This window comes from Lepus europaeus, chromosome 3 (genome assembly GCF_033115175.1).
Source record: "Lepus europaeus isolate LE1 chromosome 3, mLepTim1.pri, whole genome shotgun sequence".
NCBI lineage: Eukaryota > Metazoa > Chordata > Mammalia > Lagomorpha > Leporidae > Lepus > Lepus europaeus.
This window is the reverse complement of record NC_084829.1, coordinates 60,541,594-60,564,498: the sequence shown is the minus strand read 5'-3', so window position 1 is coordinate 60,564,498 and position 22,905 is coordinate 60,541,594. Positions and strand designations below refer to the sequence as shown.

The window sequence follows — 22,905 nt, the reverse complement described above, 5'->3', positions numbered from 1 at the left end:
CTCATTTTGAGGGATTGTTTCATGAATTAATATGTGTGAAGTATTTAAAAGAAAACTGGTGTGTGGTTGATGTAATAAAAATGCTTGCTTTTTATTTATTTTTTTAAGCCACACTAATGGTTGAATATTTGGACCATTATCCTTCAGTATCAATTAGATAGCAAAGCTGGGAAAAGGCAGATGGTCACTGTTGATTCAGTAGGGCTGTCTGGAGTTTGCAAATAATGAACAGCATTCCACTCATTTTGAGAACTAGTTGCCTCATCTTATATTTTAAATCAATTGACAACATTTAAATATCATGAAATTTAAAACAAAGATCCAAATTTTCAATATTCCTTGAAAATTTTGTGTAATTGGCAAATGTTGATTTCTTCCTGGGTAGCACTATCAACTCTTATGTTTACCATCCAACCCACTGTATAATTCTTTCATCTGTCTGCCTAGCATTTGCATTTGCTATTCCTGAACTAGGGCAACCCTAAACATATCATTTTCTTCATAGCATGGAAGCCCTTAACTACCATAAAGACATTATATTGCTTGTATTCAGTTGTAGGATTTTTTGTGAATCATAGTTCTTTTATTTTTATATTTTTGATTTCTTCTTATTCATAATAGAGTAAATCCTCACTTTAGACAGATGAAGCCTTATTTTCTGGAATTTTTATGGAGTAAGAGTCACATACTGCTATTTTGTTTTGGGTCCTCATTGGGGAAATTCTCATGTTAGTAACTAGGTTAATTGTTCTTTTCTTAAGAAACTTTTCCTTTTGGTCTGGCTTATATGAGGGAGGTATAGGTTTTTTTTTTTTAAATGTTTATTTAATTATTTTCATTTATGAGAGATAGAGAAAGAGAAAGAAAAATGTTTTTCATCTCTTGCTGGTTCATTCCCAAATGCCTACAGCAGGCAGGATGGATGTTTTTTAAACAAACTTTCTTTGGGCTTGGATCTCTGGGTTTTAGAAAGCAGAGTGGAGTTTTGGAAATCAGAGACTTGTAACTTTCATTTGCTGTTGTGGTCTTGGGCAAGTTACTCAGGTCTCGTTTTTCTCACTTATAACTGGAGATTCTATTATCTTTAAGGAGTATGCTAAGAAAATGTGCCTGACAATGTGCTCACACTGTCATTAAATTATTTATTTAACTGTTAGAGTTTGATGCTGGAAGGAAGCTTAAAGTTTATCTCATCTGATACCTTCAGTCTGTACCTGAGAATCATCCTGGTAAAGTACACTAAACCAAAATGTTAGTCTCCTCAGGCTGTTTATATATTTATATACCTGACCAACAATTTTATTTTCTTAACAAGACTTCTTTTAAAGATCAGAGAGGGGAATATATAAAAAAGTTTAACACAAATAAAATTATGTAATGTATATTTTTGGGAATGCAGCTTTAGAAAGATGATTATGTACACTGAGACTTTGTCACTATCAGATCTTGTCAGAATTTTATTGGGAAAATTTATACATATGCTTGAGTAAAGTCCTAAGCTTCTAGAAAATAAATTACTCTATTATATAGCTAAAGTATGATCCAATTTTAAGATTATCAGGAGTGAAAGAGGCTACTTAATCTCATAAGTGAAGGTTTAAAATAGCAAAAAGATGTAAACTTATTATTTGTCTATTTATTTTATTTGTTTTAAAAGGAAAGAGAGAAATATTTCATCTACTGGTTGATTCCCCAAATATCTGCAGTAGGCAGGGTTGGGGTAGGAGCCAGAAACCCATCCTGGGTCTCCCATGTGGGTGACGGGTTGTCAACTCCTTGAGCCATAATCTGCTACCTCCCAGGGAGTGCATTTTCAGGAAGCTGGAGTCAAAAGTAGAGCTGGAACTTGAAGCCAGGCACTCTGTTATGGGATGCTGATGGCCCAAGAGGCAACTTAACAGGTGTGCCAAGCCTTCACTGCTCCACCCCCTCTTCAGTGACCTTATTCTATGAAATAAGTTTGTAAATATGATAATAATAATGATGCATCACTACTATATACAAACAAAAAATGAAAATCCTTTTTAAACTTTTTATTTTTAAAGGTTGATTTTTTAAAAAAATATTAGTTATTTATTTGAAAGGCAGGGTGATGGAGAGGGAGGGAGAGACAGAAAGAAAGAGATCTTCCATCTACTGGTTTACTCCTAAAGGTTTGCAAAGTCTAGGGCTCAGCCAGACTCAAGCCAGGAGCCTGGAGCTCCATCTGCATCTCCCATGTGGGTGGCAGAGGCCCAAGTACTAGTGCCATCATCTGCTGTCTTCCCACGTGCATTGGCAGGGAGCTGGATCAAAAGTGGAGCTGCCGAACTAGAACCTGCATTCATAGGGGATGCCAGCATCACAGGCAATGGCTTAACCTGCTGGACCATAATGTCAGTTCCATGACCTGGTTTTATCAATATATTGGTACAGCTGTTCCACAGAAACTTAGATGTATATAGAACTTGCCCCTGGATATGGAATCTCTCTGAACTTGCTCTTCAAAAGGACAATAGATCAAAACATTTAGGATATAGCTTCCATCCTGGCCCTTTCACTTTCCAATCAAACCACAATGAGTGGTTTGTAAAAAGCGTTAAGAATACCAGTTTCTGCTTTAAACAATTTAAAAATGTGTTCAGTGACACCCTGTGTCCGGAAACTGCAGGGCTGATTCTGTCTGCTGTTAGTGCTGAGACACCCAGGTTCCCCCACCAACCCCTGCCTCATTGCCTGATCTCCTGCTGAAAATATGTTGTCAGTGACTGAAACAAGATTGTTAATGTTAACCTTTTTTATTTTAAATATGTCTCTTTAGATTTTCCCAAACTGTAAATAGTTTGAGATGACTTTTGCTTTACACATATGACAGTCACACAACAGCATTTTATGAATGCAAGTACTTTTGTAAAGTGAAATTAATATTGATGCAATAAGGTTGAAGGAGGTAAGATAGAAAGAGATAAGAGAAAAATTCCAACTATTCAGGTTGCTCATATCTTTGGTAAAAAATATTAGTGACTTTCAAAAACATGGAAATTATAAAAATCAGACTTTGCTGAAATGGCCTGTAAAATTATTTAGAAATAAAAATATAAAATACACCAAAATAAGAAATAAAGGTAGAAATCTTGAGTTTGAAAAGATCTTAGTGTATTTAAAGATAGTTTCTCTACTACAAATAAGGAGATACAGAAAATCCAACCTGTTAGCGCAATGTTGAACTTTTTAAACTTTGAGTTACTCAAGCAGATGTGGAAGTGATAACATTTATCTTGTTATAAAATGTCTCCCATGCTCATTTTAAAATCCAGCTATTCAAATGTAGGAAGTTCTTTTGACTTCCAAATTTGATTGTTTGCATGATTTGTTATTTGACTTTTTTATTAACTATTACAGGATACAGCAAGAGATGAAGTTAATGAGACTGAAGCCAGTAGAATGAGTAAATTAAGAAAGACAAGAAAGAAAGTCACTAAGCCACATGATTATTCAACTGAAGTGGGAGAAATGGATATATCCAATTCAAATGGTATTTTTTTTAAAAAAGATTTATTTGTTTTATTTGAAAGTCAGAGTTACAGAGAGAAAAGGAGAAGCAGAGAGAGAGAGAGAGAGAGGTCTTCCATCCACTGGTTTATTCCCCAGTTGTCCGCAATGGCTGGAGCTGAACTGCTCCAAACCCAGGAGCCAGGAGCCTCCTCCGGGTGTCCCACACTGGTGCAGGGGCCTAGGGACTTGGGCCATTCTCTACTGCCTTCCCAGGCCATAGCAGAGAGCTAGATCAGAAGTGGAGCAACCAGGTCTTGAACCGGCCCCCATCTGGGATGCTGGCACTGCAGGCGGCGGCTTAACCCACTATGCCACAGTGCCGGCCCCTCAAACTGTTTAGCTATCATCCCCAGAAAATGATGTGGTTAATGACTATTACCACTGGGTATTCCTTTTCATGAAACATTTTCTTTTCATCCTTGGGAGAAGTGAAAGGACAAAGAAATGAAGTTTATTTTTACATAGATGACATAAAAGATGGCAACTGTAAGCTTGAAATATTAATCTATAAAATGATCAGCCAAAATATTCAGAATGTAAAGGTTAAAACGTGGATGATAATATCAGAGAAAAAAAGAAAAAAATGAGAATGAATATGAAGATCATCATGAGGATTTGAGAAGCCATGAAAAAGGTGTGGAAAAAGTTTGCATACATGTTGGAATTCCATCAGGACTCCAATAGATCTGAAACAGAATTGAAACTGGGAGTTGATATGAACAACTGCAGATTTAGTTCTAGGAACTGTTGGTGGTCTGAGGCAGGGGCCATTAAAATTGCCAAAGAGGCCATATGGAATCAATCTACTTTTTATTGATTTTACTATTGTTTCTAAATTCTGTGTGGACAACACATTCTCCTATGGCGTAACTAGTGCCAACCACTCCCACCAACCTTTACTTGGTATGTCATTGGCTAGGAAGTCACTATTTTCTCAAGTATTCCTCTCCATATAGTATTGAAAGAGTTGACAACAAGGATGTCATGTTTTAACATTTTCCTTTATTATTACAGAGCGAGTCAGAAGCCAAATGATGTGTCACCAATTGGGGGATACGAGTAAACCAGTCGCAGGACCTAGTTCTTCTGAGACTTGTGTGTCGCAGGATGATAAGGACTCTCCGGATCAGACAATGGTGATGAAACCATTGCCTCCCCAAACAGTCAGTGTTTCTAGTGGTGAACATAACACAAATTCTGGTAAGAATTTACTGGTATGCATTCCAGCAGAAACTTGCATGTGCTTGTAGGCATCAATCTGAATTTCGTATTTGAATTAGATATAGTGTAATATTGGTTGAGAAATGCTAGTCTAGAAGTCAGAATACTTGGAAGAATTTGTTTACCTGAATTTATAGTGCTTTGCAGTTTTCTTTACCCAATGGACTACTCATCTGGAAAATCCAGGGGATATAATGGAAGATCTCTCAAGTCTTCTCTAAAAGTAGAATTTTGTTATTTTTAAATTTCAGGCATATGGATAGTGACATAGCTTTTTTTTAAAAGATATATTTATTTATTTAAAATGGAAAATTACAGAGAGAGAGAGGGAAAGATAATTAGATATCTTTCATCTGCTGGTTTACTCCCCAGATGACTGCAATGGTTAGGGCTGGGCCAGGTTGAAGCCAGGAACTTCATCTGGGTCTTCTGCATGGGTGACAGGAGCCCAGGCACTTGGACAATCTTCTGCTTTTCTCAGACATTTAGTAGGGAGATGTATTGTAAGTGGAGCAACCAGGACAAGAACCAGCACCTGTACTGGATACTGGCATCACAGGTAGTAGCTTTACCTGCTATGCCACTATACTGGCCCTGATATAAATATTTCGGCACATAAATGTATTGTTTAAAACTCTCTTGGATTCAATTGATATACACTAGTTAAAAAGAAATGTGTATTCCATGAGGAAATCTACAATGGAATGGTGGAACAAAGTTTGGAAAGCCAAGAAAAAAAAAAAACAGTGTGTGAAGTTAGAGATAGTGTCCACCATGTTATCCTCACTTCTGAGACCAACTGCACATTTTGGAGTTCCCCAGAATTACCTTAGTTATGATGCTTTGACAGAAGGATTTACAGAATAGACAGAACTCACTGAGAGCTGTTACAATTTAAATTATGGATTATTTAATGAAAGGACTCAGATTAAAATCAGTCTTGGTGCAAAGTCCAGGAAAATACCAAACACAGTGTATCTATTTACTCTTTTCCCTGTGGAGTCCTAGTCCTGGACAGCAGCATTCTCTTGGGAATGACATGTGCTAGTACACCCCTGGGAAGCTCACCTGAGTCTTGGTGTCCAGAATCGTCTTTGGGTTGCCATGGTTAACTGGCCATGTGGCTGACCTCAGTCTCTTGTTTCACTGAGGATCAAGCTTATACCCCATGACTCAAAGTTCCCACTTGACATTATCAGACTTTCTGGCATGGCCTGGAGCCCCCAGGCAAACACAGACACTCTTGTCAGGCAGGACTTTCCAGGGGTATAGAGATGACCTCCCAGGGGCAAAGGGCAGATACCAGACTTTTCTTTGGGCAGAGTTAATTTTTTCTTACAGAAAAGACTTCTGGGGGAACTGGAGCCTAGAAATTGAATACTAATGGGACTCCATCTGTATAAGTCTTCTATTGCCACTATAACAAATTATCATAAACTTCACATCTAAACAAAACCACAAATCTATTATCCTACAGTTCTGCATGTCAGAAATCTGGGTTGACTCAGCTGGCTTATCTCAGGTTTCACAAGGGTGAAACCGCGGTGTTAGCCATCTGGCTTCTTATCTGGAGACTCTCAGAAGCAGTACACTTTGATGGTCACTCACCGAGGTGAAAGAATCTGACCCATTTTGATTTGTAGGACTGAGGCTGCTGTTCCCCTGTTGGCTGTCCACTGCGAACCTCTTTAGCTCCCAAAAGTCTCTCTTTGCTTCTATATTTTAGACAACAGCAATGCCTCAAGATTTTCTTATATTTGTCATCTTTCTGAATTCCCTTTCTTCCTCTTCTCTTTTCTATTGCTAGCTGGATAGAGTTCTGTGTTTTTAAGAGCTCATCTGGATAATGCAAGATAATCTCCCTGTTTTCAGATCCATTACCTTAATTACATCCTCAGCCCTCTTTGGCATGCAATTTAGCATATTTTAGGGATTAAGGTGGGATGAATATCTTTAAGGGATCATTCTGCCTACCTCATCATTTCTCATCTCTGAATTTCTCTGCACTTTGGTTTCATGAATTTCTCTATGACACTATTAAAATTAATGCTGAAAGCCTATAAACATTGAAAACTGTTGATATAAATGTTGCAGGGGCCAGGCAGGTAATACGAGTGTGAGAAGTGGGCTGCTGGAAGAAAACAGGCAGTCAAGCAGGTCATGAGAAACTGGAGCAGAGACCAATAAACTATGGCTCAAGGGCCAAATTCAGCTTGCAGACAGCCAGTTTGATTTTTTTTTGTAAATAAAGTTTATATATTGTTTATAGCCTTTTTGGTGCTAAAATGACATAGTTGAGTTGCAGCAGATACCATGAAGCCCTCAAAGTTGCAAATATTTGCTTTCTGGCCCTGTACAGAAAATGTGTGCTGTATCATGAACTAGAAGATGCTATTTTCCAACTCCAGTCAATGATTGCTTTGGGGAAGTTGTCACAGCATTGCCAGATTTATGTTCAAAAAAAACTTGAAGTCAGGGTTTTTGTCTGAAATTTTTAAATGGTTAAGTGTTGTCAGCTCTGGAAAGACTAATCAGAAAATACCTGCTATCTTCCATGAAAAGTTTGTGACCTTTGTTTCATACATTCTAGTTTTAGTCACAAAACAGAGATCAAATTTACCGTCTCTTAATTTTCAATTAAAAAATCTGGTGAAAGCACTTATGCCATGAACTCTCTTTGCATTGTTAGTCATGACTATGGGCTTGAGTTCCATTATTGACTCAATTTGGTGAGTTCAGAAACTCTGTCTTTGACCCAGGCTGGATTAAATTCCTCAGAGATCCTAATTTCTAAAAGGTTTACAACCAAGAGCAAACCACCAATATGTAATTTAAAAAATAATTATAAAATTCAACCTAAGTGCAAGAAAGTTTGAAATAGGATTTTTCCTTTGTAGTGACTACTCTGAGTTTTTCCAAAAATGACTTTTTTTTTTGCTCCAAAGAAAAGTGCCTTTTTAAATTGTCCCTGCTTTGTAGCTGGGTGGGGTCACATTTGTGCTAGCAGGGTGGCCCTCACTACAGCCAGTGGATGAGGGACGATGGGAGTGTGGCCAGTCATCCCAGGCGTGTAGTAAGCTGAACGTAGTACAGAATGCACTCTCAAATGCACTTTTCTTTTCTTTCCTCTTTTTTTTTTTTTTTTTTTGCATTGGTATTTCTGAAAGCCCAACTGCCTACTCAATCTGCCTTTTATAAGTGACCATGGCTTGTTTTCTGTAACTGAAATATGTCTTCATTGTCACTGAACACAGACATTTCTTTAAGGCCTTCCAGTTGCTACAGAGCTTCTAGGTTTTTTTCCTAATGTTTTCTTATTTTTTTTTTTCCCCAAACACTCACAGCAGTAAAACTCCCCCTATAAAAGCACAATTGATTTAATTTATTAGTCCTCTGAGGAGATAGGAAAGGAGAACACCTCCAAGGAATCACACTGTAAGAGAAACAAATGGGCCCCTGAACTGGCAATTATCTGCCTGCTATTCATCATGTGCAGTAGAGAAAGGCTGGCCAAAAGGTTTAATTGTAAGTAACAAGGATGATTTATTTGAAGAAAAGAAATTCAAACAGTGATGCAGCAAGATTAGTTGATGCCTCGAAAATAAATTTAGATTGGGAAGGGTTCTCATATTTGGTGAAATAATTGAATTTTTGAATGAAAAAATGATACTTAGGATACACACTAAAATATATGATGCTAACTTTTGCTTATTAATTAGACAAGGTCAAATCAACACAAGGATGTGCTAATTCATCCAGCGATTCATCCATTCACTTCCACACTCACATATTTATTGATTACCTACCCTTTCCCTACACTGTTACAGGTTCTGAGAATACTGCAGCAGGAGGTGGAACTAAGCCCCTGATGTCATGGAGCTGATATGCCAGTGGGAAGGGATACAAAGCATGTAACGACACAGTATGGCAGGCAATTGGCCATAAAGACTGTGAAGAAATGGACACAGCATAGTAGACTGTTACTGAGTTGTGTCTTTTCAGCATTCTTTAATTGAAGTCCTATTCCCCAATACCTCATCTCAGAATTTGATGGAATTGGGAGACATGGTCTTTGAAGAAGAACTTAGTGTTAAATGACGTCAGTAGAATAGGTCCCTAATCCAGGATGACCGATGTCCTCAAAAGAAGAGATTAAGACACAGACATGCACAGAGAAAACACTGCGTGATGATATTGAACAGAGCAGCCGTCTACAAGCCAGTGGGAGAGAGGCTTAGATGAAACACTGCTGATGCCTTTGAACTTGGACTTCTAGCCTCCAGAACTGATTAGGGGTATTTGTTATAGAAGCCAGGGTAAATTAATATGCATACCCACTGTCCAACTACAGTGGAACTTGGATGTGTTCAAATGAATCAGGAGTTGATGTGTCCACATTGTGATCACGTCTCACATAATTGCTACTCCAGATGATTAGGGGCTTTTTTTTCTCAGCACTCCCCCCCCCCACCCTGACCCCCCCCGACCCCAACCCTTTGCATTCGAGGATGTGTTTGCTATCCATAGTTCTCCCACTTAATACTATAAAATTCTATGAGGGCAGAGCTTTTTTGGTTTCCTTCCTAGAAAATAGTATGAAATAGCAGGTGGTGATTAAAAAATACCTATTGTGAGTGGATGAATATTTTTCTTATTTTGGAATAATATATATTTATTACAGGAAATTTAGAAGCTACACATAAAGCAAAAAATCAGTAAGATTAGCTGTCAACCTAATACCAGTGAACTAATACAATTACCTTTTTCCTTTTATAGGAAATGTGTTCTTTATACTTTGTATAAAACTGCTTATTTTATTTATAACACTGGTTATGTGAAAATTGCCATGTTTTAGAATGTCTATAAATTTTATTGAATTTAAGGTACATTATTCAATGTGGGCCACACACCCAACATTTCAGAATAGGTTGGGAACAGAGCAACTGCTAATTTAGCATATAGCATTGTAATTGCTGCAGGTTAATTGTGTTAAATAGAAGGTAGTTATAAAGCCTTAGGTGTGTCAGAGTGGCCAAACCTATTGGTGACAGGACATTATCTCTAAGATATGTACATAGGTGGAACCAGGAATTTGTTTTCCTCAAGCTTTACATAATCAATATCTACTTAATCTATGTATTTAAACTGTCAATCTTTACACACTTTAAAAACCTAATTATTAAAAGGGTAGTCAAATATTGCTTTAAAACCACAACTGTTAAACATCAGCAATGTGATCGACTGATGGGTGTTTGAATGCAGACGTGATCATGGTATGGTTTACTAGGGTTAAAATAATTGTACTCCCCTTATGCTGTTAAGTAGCACTTATTTATCATTTACTGCCTGCCAGTAACTGTTAAACAACTTGTTTAATCCTCATAACAAGCCCATGAAGTAGGTAATATTTTATCAGTGAGGAAGCAGAGCACAGAAAGAACAAGGTTTCTAGGGCAAACTAGGATTCGAGAAGAGGCAGATAAACTTCAGTGTTTTTTAAAGATTTATTTATTTGAAAGGCAGAGTTACACACCGAGAGGGAGAGACATCTGGTGGTTCACTCCCCAGGTGTCCCCAAATGGCTGCGATGGGGGGGGGGGGGCAGACTGAGGCCTGGAGCCAGGAGCTTCCTTTGAGTCTACCCAAGCACTTGGGCCGTTTTCTGCTGCATTAGCAGGGAGCTGGATTCTGAGGTGAGGAGCCAGGATTCGAACCCGCTGCCATATGGGATTCTGGTGCTGCAGGCAGTGTCTTAACCAGCTAGGCCACAGTGCTGGCCCTGCACTTCAGTGTTTTGTGCTGAACCACTGCACTCTGTTACTTCTAAAAGTCCTGATAGTAACTAACATTTATACAGTATCTCCAGTGGATGCTGAAATGATGGAGCGTATTGAGCTCTATATGATGTACAAATTTGAGGGAACATCAGAGAGCTCCTGGAAAAGTGAAAGAAAGATAAATTTACTCTGGTGCAAAATAAATTAAATCATATATTTAAAGGGTCTCCAAAAAGTTTATAGAAAATACATACTTGGAAAAATTGCATGGATCTCATTTTTTTTCACCACGGAAGACTTATCTTGGAATTCCATTTTCCACAAGTTTTTATCCTAATACTTTATTTTTTTCTGTTTATAAGTACCTACTGTAGAAGCTAATTTGTGAATCAGGCATAGTAATAGATTGACAATAGTAACTAATAAAAGTAGAACAACTATAACAATATACTGTGACAATATTACCAGAGCTACTATTCTTGTGCTTTGGAATCATTATTAAGTAAGGTAAGGGTCACTTGAACACAAGAACTGTGATACCACAGCAGTCAGTCTGAACACTGAGACAGCTACCATAAGCGAGTAATGGATGGGATGCACATACGGTGTGGCTATGTTAGACGCAGTGATGATTCATATCCTCGGGCAGGATGGACTGGGAAGGCAGACAGTTTCATCATGCCACTCATAATAGCATGCAATTTAAAACTTAGAAATTGTTAATTTATAGAGTTTTTAATTTAATATTTCAGAACTCAGTTGACCAAGGACAACTGAAACCTCAGAAGGTGGAACTGAGAATGAGGACAACTGTCATATGCACTATGTGCTGTAGATACATTTATTCATTTTGTGGTAATGATCACACACCAGGAGTCAGGAAGTCTCAATTCTAGTTTCAATTCTGGCTATGAATTGATAGTATGATTTAGATTACCTCATTGCATCTCTCCAGGACACAAGTTAATGAGTTGCTCATATTAGATGATTTATCTACAATGTCTCTCCTAGCTCTAAAGTTTTAGAATCTTCAGACTATATTAAAAGTCTCAAAAAGAACAGTTTTCTTTGTCTATAACCGTAAGATTGGATGTACAGTCCAGATTTTTCATCTTCTACATTCTCATTCTTAGAAAATGCTTTTGTTTGCTTACTGAAATGAATTTTAAGTTTGTTAGATGATTTCTTAGATACTGATACCATTATAAAACTAAAATGCCCTTTTTGTAAAAACAAAAACACACAAATCAAAAACAGAACCACAAAAATAAACAAAAGCAAATAATTTTTATCTAAAATCATACAGAAACTGTTAACTTAAGTATTGCGATAATTCAAGAAGTCTAAAATCTTTACAATGGTAGTCATCTTTGTAGACTGTTGTGGTGCCAATGCTGTCCAGTTATACAAGTATATTCTAATTTTCATAAACAAAAAGATTTTCTATAAGTACCTACATATGATTTTGCTATACATTTATGCAGATATTATTACTTGTAACCTAGTTCTGACTGATAAACAACCTCTTGATTGTTTGGACAATGCTCTTTGGAAGATGGTAAAGGCAAAATAAGAAAGGTAAGATCTCTAACTCTGAGTCAATGACATGAGGATTATATAATGCTTTTGTTAGTAATCACAATGACCAATTCACTGCTCTCCAGTCTCCTTTTACTTCTCAGTTCATTATTGTAGAGTGACTTGAAACCATTCTTTATTTTACAGATTGTACCAGGGATAGCACTCAAATTCTGACCCCACCTCAACTCTCTTCTAGAATGAAGCACATTAAACAAGAGATGGCCAAAAATCACCTCCAGTTTGTACAGTTTGAAGCATCAGACCTTCATGGTGTGTCCAGGTCGAAGAGTATCCCTGCACACTTTTTTCAAGTGAGTTTTACATATAGTTAGGACTAAATGCAATTTCACAGCCATTAGTAAGCAAATGGTCCTTATTACAATTAATTCTTTTCTTATAACCTACGTAGCGATTCAAGCTGAAAACCAATAATTTATTTCATTTCTTTCCTTGTCCTCCCTCCCACCAAGCATATTTTTGGTCTCCTGAGAACTGAAAATATACTCTTAGTTCTCAAACAGCAGTTCTTTTACCCAATAGAAACACAACATTAATTAAGACGGGCAATTTTAGTCCTTCTGCCTAGAATAATTTCCCTCTACAGAATTATCTTTTCTCCTTTACTGCAATTATGAAGATTATATTTTATTTGACATGAGAAAATTGCAACAGAGGCCCCAAGGGCAAATATAAAAGGGAAAAAATGAAAATATAGAAATAATTTTCTAGATAAAGAATGTATCTCTTCAGTTTCTAATTCTGATAAGAAAATACCCCATTGGTTTTGGATGACTTAAGATCATTAAATTCTTAAAAATGGATGTATCAAAAAAGTTTGTATTTTTGGATTAGTTTTGAGACTTTCTCAGGACTTTATATTGGTTTATGTCATGTTTTTATTCTGATGACTGATTTGTTTTGTAACTTAGCCAGCAAAGTTTTTAGGAAGAGACATTTGTCAGTGCCATTTAAGAAAGTATAGAAATCAAGCACCTTTTGTGGTTATTTAAAACTATATCATGCTTTTATCATTTTAGTACCTAAATTGTAATTTTTCTCATTTTCTTTATGTTGGAAAGTACTGGGCATATTCAAAAATTTTTTTAAAGAATTCCAAGAAATTCAAATTCATTTCTTAAGAGATTCTTTGGTTGTGTTCACGGATGCTGTTTCCTCTTTATGCAGACAAGGACACATATTGATTAATCTGCTATCAAAATATATAATTTCCTGGGAACAGGCCCAGAATATGATTCACATGAATCTTATCTAATCTGTTAGGAAATATAACTGGCACTGCAAGCACCTGTGAGACCTCAATGTATATCAATATTGTTGGCTATTCAGTTTTTGTCATATTTGAATCATTTATTCCACTGATGGCATCTAATGCTACACATTTAGAAGGTTACTATAGTTCTTCAATAGAACTCCCTCACAAAAATATAACGTAGTGTGTTGCTTACATTTGCTGAGGATTTCTATAATTTACATAAACAGAATATTCTGTATTCATTTTCTCCTCCAAACTTCTCCCCTTTTCTTCTCCCCTTTCATTCTTCTTTTCAGTATTCCACACATAAGAATAACTTTTTTCCTGGAATTTATCTAGGAAAAAAGTTCTCTTTTGAACATTTTTAAATTTATTTGAAAGGCAGGGTTATGGAGAGTGGGAAAGATGGGGAGACATGGCGGGGGGGGGAGAGAGAATATCTTTCCACTGGCTGCAATAGCTGGGACTGGGCCAGGTTGAAGCCAGGAGCCAGGAACACCACTGGAATCTTCCACATGGGTGATAGGACCCAAGTACTTCAATCACCTTCCGATGCTTTCCAGCTGCACTAGCAGGGAGCTGGATTGGAAGTGGAGCAGCCAGGACTTGAACTGGAGCCTATAAGAGGTGCCAGCAAAGCAAGAGGTAGCTCAATCCACTGCACCACAACACCAGTCCCATGGAAAAAGTCATTTACCATGAGAATTTTCATATCACTCATTATAATTCTCTCAAGACGTGTCTTTATTCTTGGTTTCAATTTTCTAGTAATTTTCTGTTTGATTAGTAATTACTTAATGGTTATCGAGTATCCTTATTCTTAATGCATTAAATTCAATTGGAAATTTTGAAATTTTGATATTTCATATTATTTGCTTCATAAATACGCATAACAAACTTAATAATTTATTTGGAAAATTTGTTATAAATAATCACTAAAAATCAGCTCATTTGTGCAAACCAATGTAAACAATGTGTCTGGGGCCGGCGCTGTGGCACAGCGGGTTAATGCCCTGGCCTGAAGTGCTGGCATCCCATATGGGTGCTGGTTCTAGTCCCGGTTGCTCTTCTTCTGATCCAGCTCTCTGCTGTGGCCTGGGATAGCAGTGGAGGATGGCCCAAGTCCTTGGGTCCCTGCACCCGTGTGGGAGACCCAGAGAAAGCTCCTGACTCCTGGCTCCTGGCTTTGGATCGGCGCAGCTCCGGATGTTGCAGCCATCTGGGGAGTGAACCAGCAGATGGAGGACTTCTCTCTCTGTCTCTGCCTCTCTCTGTAACTCTGTCTTTCAAATAAATAAAATGAATTTTTTTGTTTAAAAAAAAAATGTGTGTTTGTACACACAGGCATGCACACAAATTGCATATGGAAAAAACACTAAGCAGAGTAGAAGAAGTACTTCGAGTTTGCTCTTGGCTATGAAAAGTAATTTTGATCCTTATAAATAATTTTTTGACACTTTTTCTGTTTGTGGAAAATAAACTATCAGTTTGAAAATTATTACATGAAACCATGAAACCATACCACAGATAATATAATCCATATTCTTCATTTAAAGATGAGGAAAATGTAGCCCAGAAAGGTTAAGGAAAAGTTTTCTTAACATTGTGTGGGAACTTAGCAGCAGGGCAGGGCTGTTAGTCTGTAATGCCTTATTTCCAGCTCAGTGCATTTTTTTTTTTGTTTTTTTTTACTGCACTTACTGCCTTTAGGTCAACTTTAATGTCTCTTTTTGTTTTTTATTTTACTATGATTTCTGTCTTATTAAACTGAAAAAAAATATTGACTTAGAAAAAAAATTATCTACTAAGAAAAAGGGAATAGACTGGTGCGTAATTGGAAAAGGCCAAATAGGGAAAATATGACAAAATGGTGTCTCCTCAGAGAATTTCCAATGTGCCTGGTACTCTACTAAAGCTTTCGTATATTAGCATACCTAAACCTTATAATCAACTCTTATTGTCTCTGTTCTATCAAAGGGTTGATTTTTTTTCTTAAATTAGATGCAGATGAGAAGGATTCTTTCTACTTTTGATAGAATCAAAACATGGTATATTGATAACTGATTCTTGGGTTATTCAAAAGGTGAACTTTACTATACTCCAGAGTTCAGCCATCATAGGAATTTGAGTTATTTGGCAAGACTTTTTGTTGAGTTCATACTGATCTATATTGGAATATGAAGTTGTCCTAATGCTTTATATCTATAAAAACAATTTATGATAAGTTATTGTCCTGAATATGTTCATACATATTTCTCAACACTAGTGGTGGGTAGTTTGAATTTAGCATGTTCAAAAAAGAATAAGGAAAATGACAGTGTTAGGAAAGAAGGCTCAGAAAAATAAGGATTAAATGTTGTGAAGATTGAAGTGTGATTTTTTTTAACTGTTCTTTAAGTTTGTGAAGGAATGTTGGAGTGAAATGATGACCAGCTGTTCTCCACTATTCACAGCCAAGAGAATACAAACACATTAAAATGGTGGGAACTCTTAAAAGTATCATGAATAGAACACATTATCCCCATTTCAGATACATACAGACCTAACATACAGATTTCCAAGCTAAAAAAACCATACAAATAGAAGTAACATTATTTCTTTTTTGAAAAAAGTTTTATTTATTTGAAAGGCAGAGTGACAGAGAGATGGAGGGACAGAAAAGGAAGGAAAGACATCTGGTTCCCTTCCTAAATGACTGCAATGGTCGGGGCTTCTCCTGGCTGAAGTCAGAGGCCAGAGCTCCATCTGGATCTCTCACATGGATGTCAGGGGCCCAGCATTTGGGCCATCTTCCACTACCTTCCCAAGTACATTAGCAATGAACTGGCTTGGAAATGGAGTGGCTGGACTGGAAATGGTGCTCTGACATGAGATGCTGCATCACAAGTGGCAGCTTAACCCATGGCATTAGAATATTGGCCCCTGTTATTTCTTTTTTTATTTGAGAGAGAGAGACAGGGAGAGAGAGAGAGAGAGAGAGAGAGAGAGAGATTGATTCTGTTCACTGGTTCACTCTCTAAATGCTGGCAATAGCCAGGATTGGGTTAGGCCAAAGTCAGGAACTGAGAATTCAATACAGATTTCCCATATGGGTGACAGGGAGCCATTATGTGCTGTCTTCCAGTGTGTGCATTAGCAGGAAGCTGGAACTTGGAACAGAGCCAAGACTAGATCTTAAGCAGTCTAATATGAGATGTGGGCATCCCATCTGGGGTCTTTTTAAATTGTTTTTATTATTTTTTAAGATTCATTTACTTATTTGAAAGAGTTAGAGAGAGAAAGAGAGAGAGAGAGAGAGAGAGAGAGAGAGATATCTTCTATCCTCTGATTCACTCCCCAAATGGCTGTAACAGCTAGCTGGGCCAGGTTGAAGCCAGGATTCAGGAGCTTCTTCCTGGTCTCCCACGTAGGTGCAGGGGCCCAAGGACTTGGGCCATCCTCCAGTGCTTTCCCAGGCATATTAATAGGCAGCTGGATCAGAAATGGATCATCTGGGACTTGAACTGGCACCCATATGGTTTGCCAGCACTTCAGGTGGCTTTAACCTGCTAGACCACAGTGCTGGCCCCCCAACTGGGGTCTTAAACTTTATGCTAGATGCATGCCTCATCATCTATATTTCTTACAGTGAAATTTTGAATTAAAGGATTACCACTGTGTGTGTGTGTGTGTATTGGTAAAAATATATTTGGATCATTGAAGTCAAATGGTGTTTTTTAAAAATTTATTAATTTGAAAGTCAAAGTTATATATGGAGGGGAGAGAAAGAGAGAGAGAAAGAGAGAGAGAAAGAGAGAGAGATAGATAGAGAGAGAGAGAGAGATGTCTTTTATCTGCTGGTCACTCCCCACATGGCTACAATGGCTAGGGCTGGTCCAGGCTGACACCAGGAGCCAGGAGCTTCATGCTGGTCTCCCACCTGGGTGGTGGGGTCTCAAATACTTGGATCATCTTTTCTCAAGGCCTTAACAGGGAGCTGGAAAAAATGGAGCAGCTGGGACTTGCACCAGCACCCATATGGGATGCTGGCATCGCAGGTGGGGGCTTTACCCACTACACGATAGTTCTGACTCCCAGATGTTATTTAAAAATATATGTAGAAATGGTGATTCAAAGTTATCAACAGAAGAGCGGAGCAGTAGACTACTTGTGCTAGGACCAGTACCTCCTTGTTATCCACACTGTTTTGGTTATGGATGTAACACCAGGGAACATCAGGGAACCGTCTGTGTTGCAGAATGTTAGGATGTTTATTGACCTAACAATACTCACTGGCTTAAGGGGAATCATACTGTACCAATAACACATGAAGCCTTGCTGATATTTCTAGTTTACAGTTTTTCAGAATTTATTTATGTGTCTGTTCAACTTAAAACCTTACCACTTTCCTGCGCCACAACAAAAGTTAAATCAATGATAGAATATACTACACTCTAGAGACATATGGCTAGCCAGGGCTTTAGCAATATCTAGTTTAATATTTTTGTTTTACAGACGTGGAAACTGAGGCACATAGTACAGCTACTTGCCTAATTTCACACAAGTAATTGATAAAAGAGCTAGGACTAGAAGTCATATCTGCTATCTAGTTCATGCTGATTTGAAGGCTACAACATATTGGAAACTATAACTTTGGAGATATAGGTCCACATTCACAGACAAGTTTTTTGGAACATTATGACTATGGGACAGATGAGCTGTAAAAGTGAGTAAAGCCAGGTGAACAGCTATCAGCAGACCTGGCTTCTCTGTGTTAGGAAAATTGTCCTGTTGTAAAACTGATCACAGTGAACTCTCTGAGAAGGTTTGAGGGTTGTTATCTTCAATTTTTATTTACTTGTCATTCTTTAATTTATTTGAAAGGCAGGGTGAGACACAGATCTCCCACCTGTTGGTTCCCTTTCCAGATGTCTGCAGTAGCCAGGGCTGGATCAGGCTGAAGCTGAGAGCCAGGAACTCAATGCAGGTCTCCTGTGGAGGTGCAGAGATCCATCACTTGCTGCCTCCAGGGGGCACATTAGCAGGCAACTGAAACCGGCAACAGAGCTAGGACTCCAATCTAGGCATCTTAACCATTACACCAAAGACCTGCGTGAACTGAGGACTCCTTACTGTATACTCTTAAGTGTTGGTTAATTCTGGGTATTATGGTGAATAAGCCAAAATAACACCTTATTTGAAATGTTAACAAGTAAAATAAAATTAGTTTATAAGTTCCTTTTGATGTCAATAATTTCAAAATTTCCATAAGACCATGCTTTTGCCTTTTGCTATGATGATATTTTCCCTATCATTATACTTTTTAATTTATGATCACTATTTTCACATCTAAGATCATAACCTCAAAAGCACAGGCAATAAAAGCAAAAATAAACAAATGGGATTATAACAAATTTAGAAGTTTCTACATAGCAAAGAAAACATTAACAAAGTGAAGAGACAACAGAATGAGAGAAAAAATTTCCAAACTATGCACTGGGTAAAAGATTAATATTCAGAATATGTAAAGAACTCAAGAAATTCGACAACAAGAAAACTAATACTTCAGTTAAGAAATGAAGTTTTCAAAAGAAGAAATGCAAATGACCAACAGGCACCTGAGAAAAGGCTCAGAATCATTAGTCATCAAGGAAATGCAAATAAAAACCACAATGAGATATAATCTTGCTTCAGTTAGACTGACTTTTATTTAAAAATCATAAAATAACAAATGCTGGTAAGGATGTGGAGAAAAGGAAACCCAGAAACATTGTTGGTATGAATGGAAATTACTATAGCCATATGGAAAACAGTATGGAGATTCTTCAAAAAGCTATAAAATATATCTACTACATGACCCATCTATGCCACTTCTGAGAATATAGTCAAAGGAAATGAAGATAGCCACATTAAAGACATATCTGCACTTCCATGTTTATTGCAGCCCTATTCACAGTTGCAAAGATAGGGGATCAACCTACATGTCTACTAATTGATGACTGAATAAAGAAAATGCTGTATATATAGATGATGGAATATTATTCAGCATAAAAAATGAAATCCTGGCATTTGCAACAAGATGGGTGGAACTGGAGATAATTTATGCTAAGTGAAATAAGCCAGACATGCCAAGACAAATATCGCATGTTTTCTGTCATATGCAGAAGTTAATGTGTATATATGTATATGTATATGTACGTGTGTGTGTGTGTGTAGAGAGAGAGAGAATAAAAAAGTATGGATGTTCTATTATTTGCTATACTGGCAGTTTTAAATATTGTCATCATTGAATCATGGAACCAACATAATAATATGCCTTCTTTCCTTATCTTTTAATCTTTATGGAATCCCACATTGTTTGCTATTAATATTCCTGTTTTCAAAAAAGAGTATGTATGTGTGTTTAAATAATTGTTATATATGAAGTGAATATGGCAATATTTAAATAGTTAAATCTATAACAATAGTGGCATTTCTTAAAAAGAGCAGATGAAGTCTTCAATGCCTAAAATATTAAGAATTATTTATAAAAGTACTTTTTGGGGTTTTACTTTAAGGTATTTAGCATTTAGCTAATATTGTTAGTGTTTTTTTTTTTTTTTTTTTTGACATGCAGAGTGGATAGTGAGGGAGAGAGATAGAGAGAAAGGTCTTCCTTTTTGCCGTTGGTTCACCCTCCAATGGCCGCTGCGGCCAGCGCATCGTGCTGATCCGAAGCCAGGAGCCAGGTGCTTCTCCTGGTCTCCCTTGCGGGTGTAGGGCCCAAGGACTTGGGCCATCCTCCACTGCCTTCCCGGGCCATAGCAGAGAGCTGGCCTGGAAGAGGGGCCACCGGGACAGAATCCGGTGTGCCGGTGCTGCAAGGTGGAGGATTAGCCTGTTAAGCCACGGCGCCGGCAATATTGTTAGTGTTATCAAATGTCAAACATAATTTTTTTTTCTCATCAACAAGGCTCTTTTTCAACTCTGATTTGTTTTTAACTTCCTGTATCCTCCTTCTTCAGGAAAAAGTGATCCATGGTGTTTTCATGCCCAGAGGTTATCTTGAATTGATACCAAATCCTAAGGACAATGAAGTGAATCACATAAGAGCCACATGTTTTAACAATGACATAGTCCTGATGCCAGAGTTATCAACCTTTAGAGTTTTGCCATGGGCTGAGAGAACTGCAAGAGTGATATGTGACACTTTCACTGTGACTGGTGAGCCGCTGTTGACATCCCCAAGGTACATTGCAAAGAGGCAACTGAATCAGCTGCAGGACTGTGGCTTTTCCCTCCTCTCTGCCTTCATCTATGATTTTTGCATTTTCGGAGTGCCTGAAATTATCAACTCAAAGACCATATCTTTTGCTGCTTCAACATTAGTAAATAATCATGACCAGCCATTCATGCAGGAACTTGTTGATGGCTTATATCACACTGGAGCCAGTGTTGAGAGCTTTTCCTCCTCTACCAGGCCAGGTCAGATGGAAATTTGCTTTCTGCCTGAATTTGGTATAAGTTCAGCTGATAATGCATTTACTCTCAGAACGGGTGTCAAAGAAGTGGCAAGGAAATATAATTACATTGCCAGCTTTTTCATTGAGACTGGATTCTGCAATTCAGGAATATTGTCTCATAGTCTCTGGGATGTTGATGGGAAGAAAAACATGTTCTGCAACAGTTCTGGGGTTGAACAGCTCACAATCATTGGGAAAAAATGGTTGGCAGGACTCCTGAAGCACTCTGCTGCTCTCAGCTGCCTGATGGCACCTGCTGTTAGCTGCCGAAAGCGTTATTCCAAAGAGACCAAGGACCTGAAGGAGAGTGTGCCTACGACATGGGGATACAATGATAACAGCTGTGCTTTTAATATCAAGTGCCACGGTGACAAAGGTGCCCGGATAGAAAATAAACTAGGTTCGGCAACAGCAAACCCGTACCTGGTACTGGCTGCCACTGTTGCTGCTGGCTTAGATGGACTTCAAAGCAACCTTGATGACTTGGCTGGTCCAGATGACAGCACAGACCTTTTTCAGTCAGAACCATCTGAGATTCCTCTGAAACTGGAAGATGCCCTTGTGGCACTGGAGGAAGATGAATGTCTGAGAGAGGCTCTGGGAGAAACTTTTATTCGATATTTTGTGGCCATGAAGAAATATGAGTTGGAAAATGAAGAAACAGATGCTGAGAGAAATAAATTCTTGGAGTATTTTATTTAGAATAGAACTGTTAGCTATTTCTTTAGGGATGTGGTTATTTATTAACATATCTACCAGAAAGACGAAGATTGAACTCTTGTAATTAATAACAGCAAGCCCATAAAAGCTATTGTTCTTTTTTGTCTCCATGTAACATATGACAGATAAAGTGGGCCTGCTGAAAGAATTCTGATTACTGAAACAAACAATAAAGTTGTGGTGAAGCTGTGATATGCAATCTTACCAGTTCTTGTCAGTCAGTTATTATTTCCTTTGTGTATGTTAACCTACATAGGAATATTCAGTTTAGTTTTTTTTTTCAGGGAATAAATATAATCACACATTAAAAAAGATGGAGCATTAGAAAGGAAAACCTAAATGACACAAAAAAGAAAGGAAAAAGAAGAAATGATTTCAATTATACACATAGATTGTGGCTGCTCGGGAGATAAATATGCTAATATAACTAATCAAAACATATTAAAAATCTGGTTTGCAAGTATCATTGTGATTTTTCTAAGTAGGATTAGTAAATTTCGCAAGAATAAGTCATGATGACAAGTCAACCGAATTCTCACGTGTCTCTTCTCTTTTTACCATGTCCACTAGATGCAGAACTTCAAGACTAAACTGTCCCCAAGAAACCATTCCATAGGATATAGAATTAGGGCTGGGAACAATGAGGTCAGATTCTAAAGGTTGTCCAAGCCTTTCTTTACACAGTGCCTGCTGTTGAAGTCCAATACATAAAAGACAGGTAGAATGGGGTGTATGGGTGGGCTCTGTTGCTTTGCTCCATTCTTCAAAAGTCAACATTTCTTTGACACCTCACTCTAGTGATCTGTGGAGTGGAAAAACAACTACCTAGTTTAAATTTGTGTTTAAATTATAATTGCACTGTCTTCAGAAATAAGTATCTTCCTAAAGAATATTAGATGGCCCATCCCTTTGTTTGAATGCAATAACATTGCAGCTATCAGTAAACTTTGGCTTCTTTTAGCAAGAAGTTGAAAATCTGTTTACTAGCAAATGAAAGTATTGTTCTGCAGCTGAGGATCAAAGAGAAGATTTTATGTTCAATGAAAACCAACTGCACAGTTTCAACTTAGCAAACACACATGCAGAGGACTAGAATTTGATCCTCCTATTAACATTCTTAGTACTCTGGAGTTTTAAATAGTGAAAATCTTGTCTGTTGTCTGTGCTTCACTAATGGTTCGCCTCTGTTTTTCCTTTGAGGAGGAAAAGTGTGTTTGGGAACTTAAGAGTAAGGTTCCTGTGTGTGTGAGCATGTGTGTGTGTGTGTGTGTGTGTGTGTGTGGTGGGGAGAGGGGCAGGGTATAAGAGTAGAGAGGAG

At 37.7% G+C, this 22,905-nt stretch overlaps 1 protein-coding gene across 5 annotated transcripts in view; it reads left to right on the top strand.

Annotated features, from left to right (window-relative positions):
- Positions 1 to 21,791, top strand: part of LGSN (lengsin, lens protein with glutamine synthetase domain) — a 198,937-nt gene extending 177,146 nt beyond the window's left edge. For all 5 annotated transcript variants that reach the window (XM_062186321.1, XM_062186319.1, XM_062186320.1 and 2 more), the window contains 4 exons: positions 3,382 to 3,514; positions 4,549 to 4,734; positions 12,258 to 12,424; positions 20,370 to 21,791. In XM_062186321.1, coding sequence (XP_062042305.1) covers positions 3,424 to 3,514; positions 4,549 to 4,734; positions 12,258 to 12,424; positions 20,370 to 21,569 — 1,644 coding nt within the window. In that variant the 5' untranslated portion in view covers positions 3,382 to 3,423 and the 3' untranslated portion in view covers positions 21,570 to 21,791. The remainder of the gene's footprint in view (positions 1 to 3,381; positions 3,515 to 4,548; positions 4,735 to 12,257; positions 12,425 to 20,369) is intronic.
- The last annotated feature ends 1,114 nt before the right edge of the window (positions 21,792 to 22,905 follow it).